The following is a 15,951-nucleotide window of genomic DNA, read 5'->3' as shown; positions in this document are numbered from 1 at the left end:
GATACGAAAATTGAGATATTTCTCGATATGCAAAATAGGGCATTTATGTTATTTCTTTGTTAATTTTGAGCTTACACCCAACAAACCTAACACGAGCAATAATTTTTGTTATGAAAATCGAGAAAATTTGCCATTTTTATTAATTAAGAAAAAGGATTAGATGAACCGATTATATCGTTACACATGTCATGATTAGTCATAATGACTAACAGAGTTAACAATTGTTAATTATTAAGGGTATTTGGTGAATTTTTTAAAAACTCGGTGACATTTAATGAATTAATGAAAACTTCATAACATTTGGTGAATTTTTTAAAAAACACAGTGGCATTTGGTGAAATTGCCGTAAAAACAAAACAAAGTAATAAAACCACACGATTTAGTATTAACACATGATTTCATTCATACTAGGTTCTCTCTATAACAAAAGAAATCAACTTCATAGGAAACAATTTACTCCCTTTATTTAATTTCTACATATTTACACTAGCTATAAAAATCAAGAAAATGTGAAAATGAGGATCATGCATGTGACTACGTTTAATTTGCTCTAAAAAGGAGACATATAAAGAGTAAAATATTTATTTAATATAATTAGACCCTACAAAGTGAGGTAAGTTTTAATTGATAAGAAAAAATGAATAAAAGGTTGTCATAAAGAGATAAATTATAAGTTATATTAGTAGAACTTAGAAATACGGATGAAAATGAATGGTGAATAACACTTACTCTATGTTTGAATAACAATAATGTAAATAATGATGCATCTTCTCTGTTTTTGCCTTCATTTCTTTCTATCCAAACATAGTGTTAAGAAAACAAATGAGGGAGTACAAGCTAGCAAAAGGTATTTTTTTTTTTTATTTTTTTTATGCAATTCGAAAATTAATAATATCATAATTAATTTCTCTAAAAAGTTGATTTTTGCTTCAAATTCTCTTACGTAAAAATTACAAAGAAAGGTCATTATATGAGACACTATATAGAGATAAGGCCATTATTTAAAGTTAATTTAATTTTTTTCTTTCAAGACAACATTTTAGCCAAATGTTCAATATTTGTGAAGGAGTAAAACAATTGGTAAAAGTAATTTTAATATTGTTTTATATCTTTTTGCTAAACCCCATTATGTTAAATTAATACGGATTATGTGAACATTTTTTTTTACGTGAAGAAAAAAAATTTCATTAGTGAAAGATAGCCAAAGGACACTTACAATTAATTTCTAGGAAATCTAAAATTCCAATACAAGTACAAATCACCTTAGAACTAGTTACATCGCAGATTCGATCAACGATCGCCTTAATAAAAAAACTTTATCCGAAGTAGTACAACATGTGAGTTAGCACTAATTCGGCTTGAGATCCACGATTGAGTAGTTGTTTGGGTGAAAAAACTCATATGGCCTTCTAGATACTTTCGGAGACGATGAAATCCTAAATCTTCAATCTTTAACACACAAACAAACAAAAAAATTAATCCTAATTGAATAAACACCATCATAAAGATGGGATCCATTTATTGAAAGCAATTAAAAAGTTTTTTTGGGGCTTACCATCGATAAAAACACAGGTGAAAGGCCCTACAAAAATTTACAATAGAGATCAGAAGAAAAGAGATGAAAGAGAAAGAGAAAAAAAAGGACAAGAGTGAAGGAAAACATTTTTTAAAAAGCATAAAAAAAATCTAACAATAGAAACTAGAAAAACCCTCCCAAGAGAAAATCTTAGAGGGAACCAAAAAACCCTTTCAAGGAGAAAACCTAAAGGGAACTCCATGTGAACATAAATCTTGTTGTGTCAAGAGAAGTAGGTGTAAATATACAGTGAGGTAAAGAGGTTTTTTTATTTTTTATTTTATTTTATTTTATTTTTATTTTTAATTCTTTTGATTAAAAGAGGTTGAGAAAACTAAATGAAATGTTATACCTAGCTAGTATAAATCTTAACATTCATCATGATTCTGGAGCATTGCATTTTTACATTAGTATTGCCACTTCTCTTCTTATTTTTAATTGTTAAATAATTAATAATAAAATGAAAATAAACATGCGTACAACTACCACGCCAAGAACAAATTCTTATATGTGGCTGGTCACGTCGAGGGATACTTCGTTAGTGTTACAAGGGTTACTCGATCAGTGTCACATGGGTTATTTCATTAGTGACTTAGTGTTACAATAGTTACTCGATCAGTGTTATATGGGTTACTTTGTTAGTATTATAAAGGTTACTTCATCAGTATTATAAGGGTTATTTTGTAGGCTGACCTTGGGTATTTTTACCCCAAACACTAATCATAGTAATCAATTTCAGGTTCTATCGTAGATTGTGGTTTTGAATCGAGGTGTTTATATATATAATACGAAGTACTTTATTTGGTAATTTACGATGACATTGGACTTGGTGTGCTATCCCTTAGATTCCCTATCTTTTTTAAAAAAAAAAAAAAAATTTGAGATAATTCTTATGAGTAGTGTTTGGACAATTACATCTTCTAAAATATTTATTTACTTATTTTCCACCATTAATGTTAAATGCCTCTTTTTTAGACTCTTAATAATAGTGTGCGAGCATTAAACCCCTAAAAATATTTGTTTGCATATTTTCTCTTATTAACGCTATCAACAACTAAAGTTGTAACATAAGACCAAATCGAAATAGTTTCCTGGACATGGCTAGCTATGGCGCGTGCATTACCGCGTTAGCTGTCCTAGTCTTTTTATACACAAGGTGATAGAGCAACAAACTATGTTGTACCTCTTAGTCATTTTTTGCAGATATTAATAATGTGTTTATGGATAATAAATCATCATTTTTATTTTAATTTATTCTTCTAATTTAGAGTATAGTCTTGAGAGGGGAAAATGAAAGATGAAACCTCATTTCTGAATGTATAGTAAAACCATTTATAGTGCCGACATCATTAGCTAGTACCTTAATCATACGTCATTTTATTTAAAAAAAAGATTTATGAACCGAAAGTTTGACATAGCTTTGAGTTGACCGTTGCAATCAAAGAAGGTAAAAAGTGTATTATGTAACACTTATTTTACAAGATATAATATGATCACCATACTTATAAACCTTCTTAATTAGCTAATTGAGAAGGAAGTGGATTAGTCATTTTAGTTTACTTTGACTATACCTATCTTCCCTTCTTCCTTGTCTGGCAGGGATGCTACAACTTCACCAATGGTGCGTGCTCCACTTCACTAATCACTCTTCCTTAATTAGAAATGATGCATGCTAATTATATGATTCGCGCGCTCTACTAATTATAAAATTAAATTGATCTATCATTAACTTAACTAACTTTGACCGAGTTCACCCGTGGATCTTGTCTTAATCTTACTAATTACTTTCATTAAACTCTTTTGACAATGTATATTAAAAAGTTTAAAGTTTGGTCACCTTATAAGCTTTTAGATGAATGAGTAAAGGATATTTATTTAGGTAATTTACAACTCTATTCTAAAGTGTAATCATGGATCATACTAATAATCAGCATATTTTTTTTTCTTTTCAGAATTATAAAAAAAGAAAGTTACAAGTATTTATAATTCCCATTACTCTTTCATCAAAAAATAAAAGTGAAAGTCTACTTTTGAATCGTGGTGCTAGTCCTTATTGGAAGTTGACATTTATCTTTTTCACTGGGACATTTGATGCACAAGAAAGATTGTAACCAAGTAACACTTGTTTTGACGTACAATAAGCAATTAACGATTTAAGGTGAGGGTTGAGGTGAGGGTAGGTTTAGTGAATTCCTGATTTATAAAGTCATAGGACGAAATATCATTAGGGTTTGAAACGTAGATGTCTTTATCTTTGGGCAGTCGCCCCTCAAGACAACCCTCAGGGTCGGGCTGACAATGGGCTGTGGCAACAAAAAAACACATAATATTCCCCTTAACTTCATCGAGACAAATCGAACGAGGCTGATCACATTCCTCAACGACTTACCCTTTTAGTGAGACTTGCCATAACATTATTAATGGATGTTTATATAGAAAATATTTGAAATATGACAATATTTTAATGATAAACAATAAGATCTGCACAAATTTTCATATGTAAGCTGGCCACACCGTGTGGTCGGGGTTACTTATTTCTAGGGTAACTTATTTAGGGGCTACTCGGTCGATCAGGAGAACTTATTGAGGGGATTACTCAGTCAATCAGGGGTTACTTAGCTTGGTCAAGGGGAACTGGTTACTCTCACACAGAAATCATGCTAATTGACTGACACAAGAATAAGTAGCCTTTGACCGACTGAGTAACCCCCTAAATAAGTAACCTCCGCCATACAGAAGAAGCACCATCGTATGATCGATTCATTTTTTAACTATTATAAGGACACAATTGTCTGTCCTAAAATAACTAACACAATCAACTAACACAGTCTTCTACCCTCATTGTCCTAAAATAACTAACACAGTCAACTTTACACACATGTCAATGCGCTAATTTGACTTTTTTCTTATATATAATTACATATATATAAAATAACTATTGTCAATTTCTATCAATTTGGAATGTATTTAATATGGTGCACATTGTAGTGCATTGGCATGTATGCAAAGTCCGTCCTAAAATAAATAAAACAGTCAACTTTGCACACATGCCGTGCATTGGCATGTATGCAAAGTCTGTCCTAAAATAACTAAAACAGTCAACTTTGCACACATGCCAAAAAATGCATTCCAAATTGATAGAAATTCAAATACGCTGAGCAATATGCACCATATTCAACTATATACGGAGTATTATTTTTCATAAAAAATAAATTGTAAATTATTTGTAACAGTATCTGATTACAAAGAAAATAATCCAAATAATAGCATTTAGTTTACATAAGCAGCAGAACTTGAATGTTAATTACAATGTACAAAACGGAAAATATTGATTGTCTTTTGTACATAATTTATACTTTTATTAAGAATTAGACAAAGCTTCCGTTTCTTGCTCTACCTTGACCATGCATAATCCATCTTGCTCTGAATCTTAAAACAAAAATCAATCTATGCATAGATTCTACTTGTACTTCGGTGCAGTGGTTGCTTATGTTTGTGGGTAGTTTAGAAAGTTGGATAACAACTCTTGTTAAAACTAAAATCAATAATAACTTAATACGAAAATAGACATCGGAGGTGACACGTGTCACATCCTGGTGCTGTTTTTTCCCTTCAAATTTCTCCTTCCTTTTTAGCAATTTTATTTTATTTTATTTTATTTTATTTTTTTTAAATAATATTTGTATAATACAATTATAATAATATTCTTTCAAATCTTTTATATTATCTTTGTAATAAATATTTTCCTTTTTATTTGATGTTTTTAATTGTTCCATGCACATTTACCTAAAATCTTAGTCCAACTCTTTTTGATTGATTAATATAATTGATATTAACGAACTTACTTTAACCGGATTCTTATTGCCAAAAAAAGTAATATACTTCGTAATAAAATTGATTCATTTAATTGATATTAATGAAATGTAATTTTTTTAATCTAATTCATGATATTATATATTAATCTTTTGCTTTGCCTTGTAATATAGATTATAACAATATAATTTCTATATATTTGATGTGTATGTTTTATCAAATTTTATTTGTTAAATTTAATTACTCTTTTTAAAAAAATTAGACTTACCGTGCATGGCACGAGGCCTAAGCTAGTTAAATTATTAAACCAAAGATAAACTTTTAAATAAATCGGATAATATTGTACGTCCGTTATAAAGTACCCTAAAATGAGCAAAAGTTACTCTAATATATATGAATAAAAGTTACCCTGACATAAATAAAAGTTACGAAGTATTTTATGCTTTATTGATAAAAGTTACCAAAAAATTGTGAAAGTGACCCTAAATTTAATAAAAGTGACCCCTGATGTACAGTAAATTATTGTACACTGAATGTATACAAAAGTTAGATTAAACGAAATCACCAGTAACGCTAGTAATTTTTTTTTATTTTTTTATTTTTTGGTGTCGAGACACTAGTACATTTGTAAGATAGGTACTTCCTCCGTTTTTAAATAGTTGCTTCACTTTCTTTTTCCGGCCGTTTTTGAATACTTGCTCTATTTCCTTATTTAGAAACCTTTTACAATATTTAATACATTTCTCTCACCTAATAAACCCAACCTAAATCATATTTTATTAATTTCATATTCTCTCTCTTTCAATTATCTCAACTACTTTTGCTTTTTACAATTTTTTATTCTTTCTCCTACCCCACTACCTACTTAATTTATTACTTTTTCCAAATTCTCCTAAAACTCCATGCATAGAAAAATAAAACAAGTATTTAAAAATGGAGAGAGTATAATTCAAACTTAACCGAAATTCTTAAAAAATGATCCACCTTAAACACTTGGCCTACTACAAATTTTACAATCACCATGAACACTACCCATTTAAGCTGGATGGGTCACAATTGAAATTCTGGCCAAAAGCCCAATTAAAATAATTGAGCACAAGCCCAATTAAACTTGCTATAATTGTAGCCCAACTCGCAAAATGTTCTATGTAAGGTATTTTAATAGTTTTTCCGGTTTTTTAGTTGCTACACTTTTATATTTAAGAAATTGTTAATTAGTTGCAATACTTTTTATTTTTTACATTTCTTTTTCTCTATTTCTCTCCTATCCACATGAATCCCTCTTATTTTTCTCTATATCTCTCACCTCTTAAAAAATTGTCTAGAAAACCATGAAAATAAAAGTGTAGCAACCTATAAAAAACGGAGGAAGTAAAAGAAAAGACTCCAACCCTCTTCCCAACCCAGAGCCAAGGAACTGTGAACATGGTGACAAACTTGGTCCAATCATGTGTCAACTTACCCCATCCAACATTCCTCTAACTTAGCCTAGCCAAACCTGTAGATCGGGATTTAGAAGGACGGATAAGTACTAACAATGATTTGTCATCTTGTCATTATCGAGTAAAAAAATACTTACTCCATTCTTATTTGATTGTCACTTTTGCAATTCTGGGTGTCCTTAAATGTTTGTCACATTTCATATTTTCATAATTATTAAGATAAATAAAAAGATTTTTATACCCTCTTATTTTTTTTTATCCTTTTTCAGTCCTCTTTCTATTTTACCTTAACATTTGTCATAAAAGTTGTATTAACTTTTAACTAATTTAATGTTTTACACTATTGAATCTATCAATTTATCTTTCCCTTATACTTTAATTATTTTTTTAATTGAAATTATCTCTTTTTTATGTACTTTTATTACTTTATTAATCAGAAATTTTACTTTCTCATATATTTTCATTACTTCACGATCTCCACCTTAATTCCCGTTATTTTCCTTTAAAAGAGACAAACAAAAGGAGACGGAGGGAGTAACATACTCGAATTTGAATTTTTTTTTTTTTTTTTGGAATAAATGATTCTTACATAAGATGGACTTTTGTTATTTATTTATTTTTTTATTTATTTATTTTTTTTTGTTAGTAAAGGAAAAGAAGAGAAAGGAAAAGAGGGAGAAGAAAAGGAAGAGAAGGGAAAAGAAATAGATTTTATTTCTAATATTTGGTTAATAAAATGTTGTAATGAAGGGAAGAGAAAGAAATTATGCTTTTATTTTCTCTTTTCAATCAAATTTCACCAATTTTGGGAGGAAAGGAAAGCTAAAATTTGTAAAGAGGTTTTCATTTCACTTCCATTCCTTTTCTTTTAAATTTTCATTCCATTTATCCAATCAAACATGTAAACATATTATAACCTTTTCCTTTCTTTTTCTTTGTCAGCCAAATCCCTTTAACTAAAAAAGGCCTAATTTATAAAAATAATTACTGTATATTTTAATATTAAAATTAATCATATCAACAGTTATAACATGTAATAAATAATACACATTAAAATCCGGGGCATACGTGACTAATACACTAATAAAAACCCAACAAGCCTACATACTTCCACGCACAACCTATACACATTATTCTCATCAAACATTATAAAAACTATTTCGGATAAAACATTAAAAGGTCCTTACATGCAATATAATGCAATGAAACATCTTACGAACTACAAAGGTCTTAATATCATACAAGACAACTTTTACACAAAACCTAGCCATACACACATGAAAACATCATGCATCCTTATCTGTTCAATAAAAAAAATAAATAAAAAAAAAAAAACACCCCTAGGACTATGAGAATCCATCGTTCTTTTAGCAACCATTAACTTCACATCATTCTACCCTATAGATTAGGTTATTATTTCAAACCCTAGTTGTGGTTTGTCCATGCTTTGGATCGACATTTGTTCCTGGAGCTCCCATGGCATACTCATGTTCTCGATACCCAGGGCCATATCGACTGCTGAATAGTCCGGCGTGTATGGCTAGCACGTAGAACAGCTCGAAGAATGTGAGGATGATGATAAAAGCTTCCAACACTCTCAGCCTCCACCCTCTCCATCCTCCTATATTGATTTCTTTGCAAGCTAATCTGAAAAACAGGAAGGTTGATTTATCATAAGACAAATTGCACAATGATAAATAAATTTCTTTTAATTTGCGTGTAGGTAGTACTCTTAATGACCACATTCATCTTATTTTCTGATCCAATCCCAAATGTCTAGTTAAAATTGAACAAAATGCTCTATTTTTTTCTTACAGAAAATATTTTAACAACAAAGTATTTCTTTCGTTTTAGTTGACAGTTTGACACACTTGAATTTTGTCATTATGTGTTATTCACATAAGTTACTGACTTCATTTTGGATTTATTTATAAGAAAAAACATTGTAGGAAAAACATAGCCTACTATAGGGTCTTAAATTAGATTCACATTATTTTAGGTACGTAAAGCATATACTTTAACTTGGTTAAAATATCTCATAGTTTAACTTGTCATTTCAAATTAATGGAACTACAAAAAAGAAGCATTATGTTACATTATCATGTTAGTTAAATGAATTATTAACATGGTTTATGTTAGTTCTTAGATAGTGTGAAATTATATGGTACAAAAACACAATATACCTCCAAATTAAACATCTAGCAAACATGCATATGTAGGCATTTTCCTAGTGAGAAAAGCCGCATGATATGTAAAACGATTAGAAATTGTTAGATTTCGGGAAAACTCCCCAATCGAGTGTGTACCATTGATCATAATATATAGGGTTACAATCCTAGTCCTAATCTCGTTAGGAATCTAGTAAGATAAGTATACAAAATATATCAAAAATATATACAAAATATCCTAGCTCTGCGACAAATATTATCGTAAACTATAATATCTATCACACCCCCGCAGTCATAGCGGGAGGAGGTCGTACGCTAAGACTGGACCTAAATTCCAGAAATAATTCTCGTGGTAGGCCTTTAGTGAAAATGTCCGCAAACTGATATCTAGTAGGAACATGTAGAACCCGTACTTCCCCCAATGCAACCTTTTCTCGAACAAAATGAATATCCATCTCCACATGTTTTGTGCGTTGGTGTTGTACCGGGTTGCCAGAAAGGTAGATAGCACTGACATTATCACAATAAACTATAGTAGCCTGCCGTAGAGGACAATGTAACTCAAGTAATAAATTACGGAGCCAACACGCCTCAGAGACAACATTTGCGACGCCTCGATATTCTGCTTCTGCACTCGATTTAGACAAAGTATGTTGACGCTTTGATGACCAGGACACGAGGTTGTCCCCAAGGAAACAACAATAGCCCGAAGTAGAACGCCGGGTATCGGGACAACCTCCCCAGTCAGCGTCAGTGTAAGTAATCAATCGATGAGAAACAGTAGGATATAAATGTAAGCCGTGATCAATGGTACCCTGAACATAACGCAGAATGCGTTTCAATGCCTCATAATGAGGTTCCCGGGGATCATGCATAAATAGACACACCTGTTGTACCGCATAAGAAATATCTGGCCTGGTAAATGTGAGATACTGAAGAGCACCTGCTAAACTGCGATACAAAGTAGGATCCCGAAAAGGCGGTCCTGCATCTGCACTAAGTTTGGACTTAGTGTCAACTGGAGTAGCTGCAGGCTTACAAGAGGCCATACCTGCACGCTCTAAAATCTCCTGTGCATACTTTGCCTGTGAAAGTAGCATATAAGAGGGTTTGCGGGTCACCGCAATCCCCAAAAAATAACTCAAAGGACCCAAGTCAGTCATAGGGAACTCAGTTTGCAACTGAGAAATAATTCCAGTACGCAACCTGTCAGATGAGGTAGCTAAAATAATATCATCAACATATAAGAGCAAATATGCCATATCATCACCCTGCCGGAAAGTAAAAAGAGAGTTGTCACTCTTGGAAATGACAAAACCCAATTTGACTAGAAAATTTGCAAAGCGTTGGTACCAAGCTCTGGGAGCTTGTTTCAAACCATAGAGAGCCCTGCGGAGCCGACAAACATGAGTAGGAGCCCTCTGATCAACAAAGCCCGGAGGTTGATGCATATAAACAGTTTCCTGCAAATCACCATGTAAAAAGGCATTTTTGACATCTAGTTGATGTATCGACCACTTTTTAGCCAAAGCTAAACTGAGAACAGTACGAATAGTGGCCGGTTTAACTACCGGACTGAAAGTCTCATCACAATCCACACCTATCTCCTGCGACCTGCCATCACATACAAGACGAGCTTTGTGCCTTTCAAGGTCACCATTAGACTTATATTTATGTTTAAATAGCCACATACAATTAACAACATTCACCCCCGCAGGCCTAGGCACCAACTCCCATGTCCCTGTTTTAATTAAAGCACTATACTCATCATTCATCGCCGCATTCCAATTTTGGTCATTTAAAGCTTGCTTATAAGACTTTGGAAGGGGTGATTTGTGAGGATGTGGGCCCGAAAGAGGAACGGTAAGGTTACAATATTTCGGGTTAGGCTTAAATATTCCCCGTTGACTACGGGTTATAGGAGGCGATGGGGGTGGTGGTCGTGTAGGCTGTATGGGTGGGATGCCACGCATAGGCGGCGGTGTGTAAGTAGGTGGTGAGGGTGGGGCCGTAGGTGAGTCAGTGTGTCCACTGTTTGGTTGAGGAGTACGCTGCAAAGGTGAGTTGGGAGGGGTATGGGTTAATTGCTGGGCCGTATGTCTAAGGGGGTTATTTGGGCTTGTAGTGGAGCTAGATGGGCCTTTAGTTTGTGGGGTTGGGCTGACTGCATTGTGGGTTGGGGTGGCAGTAGGTGTAAGATGGCGAAAAATGGCATGAGTGAGTAAAGGAGACGACTCACTTTCACCCAAAAAATCATAAGATTTTAGACTAAATTTTTCCAAGTTTTGATATGGAAAGGTTGACTCATCAAAAGTAACATGTCTAGAAAAAATGATTTTATGAGTGTGAAGGTCTAAACACCTATAACCACGGTGATTTGGTGGATAACCCAAGAAAATGCAAGGAGCGGACCTAGGAGCTAATTTATTAGGAATAGTGGAGGAAAGGTTCGGAAAACAAAGACAACCAAAAACACGAATGTGAGTGTAGGAAGGTATGACTCCAAACAAGGCTTGAGCCGGAGTTATGTTTTTGAGAACCTTAGTGGGTAATATATTAAGAATATAAGTAGCCGTCTCAAGAGCATAATTCCAGTATGAAGGTGGTAAGGAGGCATGAAATAGCATAGTGCGCTTGATATTATTTAGAGTGCGGATCATTCTCTCGGCTTTCCCGTTTTGGGATGAAGTGTGAGGACAAGAGAAGCGGAAGACAATACCATGATCAATACAAAATTGTTTAAAGGGGTCGTTGTCAAATTCGCGACCATGGTCACTTTGAAAGGATTTTACGGGTCTTTCAAACTGTGTGTGCACATATTGTTTAAAGGCTAAGAATTTTTTAAAAGCTTGAGATTTATAAACAAGAGGAATGGTCCACACATAATGAGTGAAATCATCTAGGAGAACTAAGTAATATTTGTGACCACAAGTACTACGAATTGGAGATGTCCACAAATCAGCATGAATAATATCAAAAGCACAAGTAGTTTTGCTATTAGAGGAATAAAAAGGAAGTCTAGTATGTTTTCCAAGTTGACAAGAATTGCAAAAGGTGGAGACTTGCTCCTTATTACAATCAATAAAATTACTATTCCTAAGAAAATTTAAAGAAGGGGCTCCAAGGTGTCCTAGTCGATCATGCCATGTGGATGAAGAAACGGCTGTGAGGGAGGTGGCAAGGCAAGATGTTGGTGTAGTGGTAGTGACTGGATAGAGGTCGTCGTGGCTATTGCATCTCGTGATTATTTTCCCCGTGCGAAGGTCCTTCACAGAAAAACCATAAGGGTCAAATTCTATAGAAACCGAATTGTCAGAGGTAAATTTTCTAACTGAAATAAGGTTCTTAATAATTTGTGGGGCAAAGAGAACATCACGAAGGGCTAATTTGTTATCGGGAAAGGTTGTGTGACCATAACCAAAAATTGGAATACGATGACCATTACCAACTAAAATATGATTATTAGTGCTTAAATTAAACAAGGGTAAGAGAATACCAGAGTTGTTTGTCATGTGAGACGATGCACCGGAGTCCATATACCAACCGTCATTTGGATTTGCCAAAGTCATAGTTGAAAAAGCATTCCCGAGCTCTGTGGGAGTCATGAGTTGTCCGTGGGGCTGTTGGGTTGCCATGAAACTTTGCTGTTGGGCCGGTGCTTGTGAATATTGATGTCCTCTGATCTGGGCTTGAGGATATGGGTAAGGAGGCCTGACCCAGTTAGGTTGTGGAGACCACATAGGAGCCCAAGTATAACCATAAGGTAATTGGGCAGGTGGGCCGGCCCACTGATTTTGTGAAGGGGGGCCTTGAGATTGTGGTTGCTGTTGTTGAGCAGCGTTGGATTTGCTTGGAGCTTGGCCACGCCCCCTACCACGACCCTTGCCGCCCTTACCTCCTCTGCCGGAGCTCGTGCCGCGGCCAGACTGCCGACCATCACCGCCGCCGCCACCACGTGGTTGGCCTGACTGGGTGGCTTGGCTTGGAGCCGAAGAACACTCTCCTTGGTGTGCAAGGAAAGATTGTGCAGCTGGAGCGGATTCATTGGATCGCCGGGATTCTTCGAGAAGCAATCGAGACCTAGCTGTCTCGAACGAAGGAAGGGGTTCAGTCTGCTGAATCATTGTAGCCACGGTGTCAAAGTCCGTGTTAACAAGGCCCGAGACAAGCCGAATAACCAATTTTTGTTCCGACACGGGTTGATCGACGTTAGCTAATTGATCTTTGAGAGTCTTTAACTGACGACAATAAGAAGAGATGTCAGGGAAATTGGAAAGGTGCAAAGCGTTAAATTGATTTTCAAGATATACGGCTCTAGTGTTCTTGTTATCCTGAAAAATCGCTTTGAGTTTATCCCAAATTTGTTGAGCCGTTGCTCCCTTGGTTAGGATTGTATCAAGTAAATCTGCAGAAATTGTGCCATAAATCCAATTTTTCACTACCGAATCAAGTCGGTTCCACATAGCTTCAGAGATGTCCGTTGGTTTGGGAGTTTTGGGATCAATGTGGTCTAGAACATTGAAGGCATGAGCATGACACTCAAAGAGTTCTACCCAATTAGAGTATTGGACCTTTTCTCGATCAAGAATTAGCGGGATCGCATTCTTGATGTTGTTTACACCTAGTGCAGGATGAAACTCGGAGGTAGGAGGCTGTGGGGGCTGGGCACCATCACCATCCTTACTCATGGCGTGAGTTAATTAAGTAAACAGGGGAAGAAGAAACTATGGGATGCGTGAGAAAGTAGTAGGCAGAGAGCAATGAAAACAAAGAAAAAATTAAGAATAATGAAAAAGAAAAAATTGCGGAAGCTAGATCGATAACGTAGGCTGTGATACCATGTTAGATTTCGGGAAAACTCCCCAATCGAGTGTGTACCATTGATCATAATATATAGGGTTACAATCCTAGTCCTAATCTCGTTAGGAATCTAGTAAGATAAGTATACAAAATATATCAAAAATATATACAAAATATCCTAGCTCTGCGACAAATATTATCGTAAACTATAATATCTATCAGAAATAATTACCCCATGGCGAGAGCAGTGAGCGCCCACGCAACCAGCGACGACGAACCAGCAGCAGCTAGACTGTCATTTCTCCATGCCCTGATGTGGTTAGCACCGGCCAACTTCGAAACAACTCCTACAACACCGGCCAAGATCGCAACGATTAAGAAGAAAGATGTTGCCCCGTTGCCTCCCAAACCTAAAGTAAGCTCACCAATTATTTCCAAGAAAACATGTAACAAAAGAGAGCTACGCATACAACTTCATCGTGCTTTTTGTCTATTACTTCCTTTGTATTTTATGATCCTAACATTAAAATTGTATATATGGCTATTTTAAAACTATAATTTGGTAACAATATAGTAAAATATACTCAGATAAAAATCATCACTACATAGTAAAGTGTTGTTATAACTTGTACGCTCTAAACGTATATTTGCAAAAAAAAATTACTTACTAATTTTTGATAGATCAACATAAATTAAATAAAGATACGATCATGAAATTTTAATGTCAAACGTCAAGATCAAATTACTCCAACTAAAATAACACATATGAGAAGATAATATAACGCATTATTTCAACAAAATAATATATGGAGTATCATTATTTCAACATTTTACAAAATTTGAACTACTATATTATAATCAAGTCCAAGTTGATTTTTATATATATATTTTTGCAAGCACACAGATAGATTTGGGTATTGACTTATCTTTAGATTAAAGAAGTACCCTATACATTTTCACTGAATACGCTTTTCGATATACATGTTTAACAGTCAATAACTTTTATTATATATTTATAAAATCTATAAAAAGTTTATATTAAGAAACTACACATTAACTAAAAAAGATAATCAAATTGAGATGTAAATAGTGCAAAAAGTCAAAACGTTACGAGTAATTTGGGACGGAAGAGTATCACCTTAATTAGAAAAGAGAGATTTAGCTAAAAGTGATACGGAGTACGTGTTTAACACTATTCCATAAAACATGGTACATGTAAAATCATAACCTTCTCTCACCCTACTAGAGGTCTATAGACAATACGAGAACTAATTCTAGATACTAATTCCGTACCAAGAGATAAGATCAACTCGATCAGGTATATTCACATATGCAATTCAAAAAGTAATTCGATACAATAAAAAAAATAAAATAAATAAATAAATTAAAAAAAAAAAGTTAGATATAGAGAAGAAACTAACCAGGGTGATGAGTAGAGAAGTTGATATACTTGTTGAGAGACCAACTAGCAAAACCAAGAACAATAACATACATTATCAAGTTTATAAACAACAATGGTCCAGCTATATTTCTTCCCACTGTTCCCATCTTCAATAATTCAACAATCTAACACAACACTTCTTTGAATTTGTTTGTAGGGTAGTACGTAATAGTTGTAGTATACTTGTTATTACTTTGCTTAGAATATTTTGCTCTTAATTTTCTGTCTTTCACTAAATTCAGTAATGTCACACACTCACACATTATAAAAGCAGTACCAAATATAGAGTATAAACAATAAAGCAGCGTATCTGAGTAGCTTAACGATCTGTCCTTCATTTAGGAAGATTGTGAAAATCGAGGTAATGTCGAGTTGACACGATGCCATGTTATTGCACGTGTCCTTTCTGTTTCTCTTGCTACGACACTTATATTTTTAGGCATTTAGCTTTCTTCTCTTTTACACTTTCTTTTTTTTGTTTTGTTTGTTTGTTTTTTTTTTTTTTCTTTTTAACGTCAAATTATTGCATGGATATTATCTTAATTATTGATTTATGATCTTAATTATTGATTTATTTGGGCATCGTTTCTTTTAATTGCATGGTAATAATAAAAGTGTCATGATTTATACGGTTCTTAAGCCATTATATATTTAGTTTTTAAGCAATTTTATTTTGTCATACATGCATTTTAAAACAATGACTTTTTTTTT

The 15,951-nt window shown here is 33.8% G+C and overlaps 1 protein-coding gene across 1 annotated transcript; it reads right to left on the bottom strand.

The window, feature by feature from the left end:
• Window positions 1–8,205: 8,205 nt before the first annotated feature.
• On the bottom strand, window positions 8,206–15,400 carry LOC145582194 (membrane protein PM19L-like). Its single transcript, XM_081639197.1, has 3 exons — window positions 15,221–15,400; window positions 14,032–14,209; window positions 8,206–8,478 (listed from the first exon to the last, which is right to left on the bottom strand). Exons 1-3 carry the CDS (start codon window positions 15,345–15,347, stop codon window positions 8,250–8,252), a joined length of 534 nt encoding a protein of 177 aa, XP_081495323.1. The 5' UTR covers window positions 15,348–15,400; the 3' UTR covers window positions 8,206–8,249.
• Window positions 15,401–15,951: the final 551 nt, after the last annotated feature.

This window comes from Chenopodium album, chromosome 15 (genome assembly GCF_948465745.1).
Source record: "Chenopodium album chromosome 15, dcCheAlbu1.1, whole genome shotgun sequence".
In the NCBI taxonomy this organism is placed as follows: domain Eukaryota; kingdom Viridiplantae; phylum Streptophyta; class Magnoliopsida; order Caryophyllales; family Amaranthaceae; genus Chenopodium; species Chenopodium album.
This window is presented reverse-complemented; position numbering and strand designations above follow the sequence as displayed.

Coding starts and splice junctions, on each gene's coding strand:
- LOC145582194 (XM_081639197.1), bottom strand. CDS start 15,347: ATGGGAACAGTGGGAAGAAATATAGCTGGACCATTGTTGTTTATAAAC. Junction 14,210..15,220: donor CTTCTCTACTCATCACCCTG/GTTAGTTTCTTC, acceptor AGCTTACTTTAG/GTTTGGGAGGCAACGGGGCA. Junction 8,479..14,031: donor CTCACTGCTCTCGCCATGGG/GTAATTATTTCT, acceptor CCTGTTTTTCAG/ATTAGCTTGCAAAGAAATCA.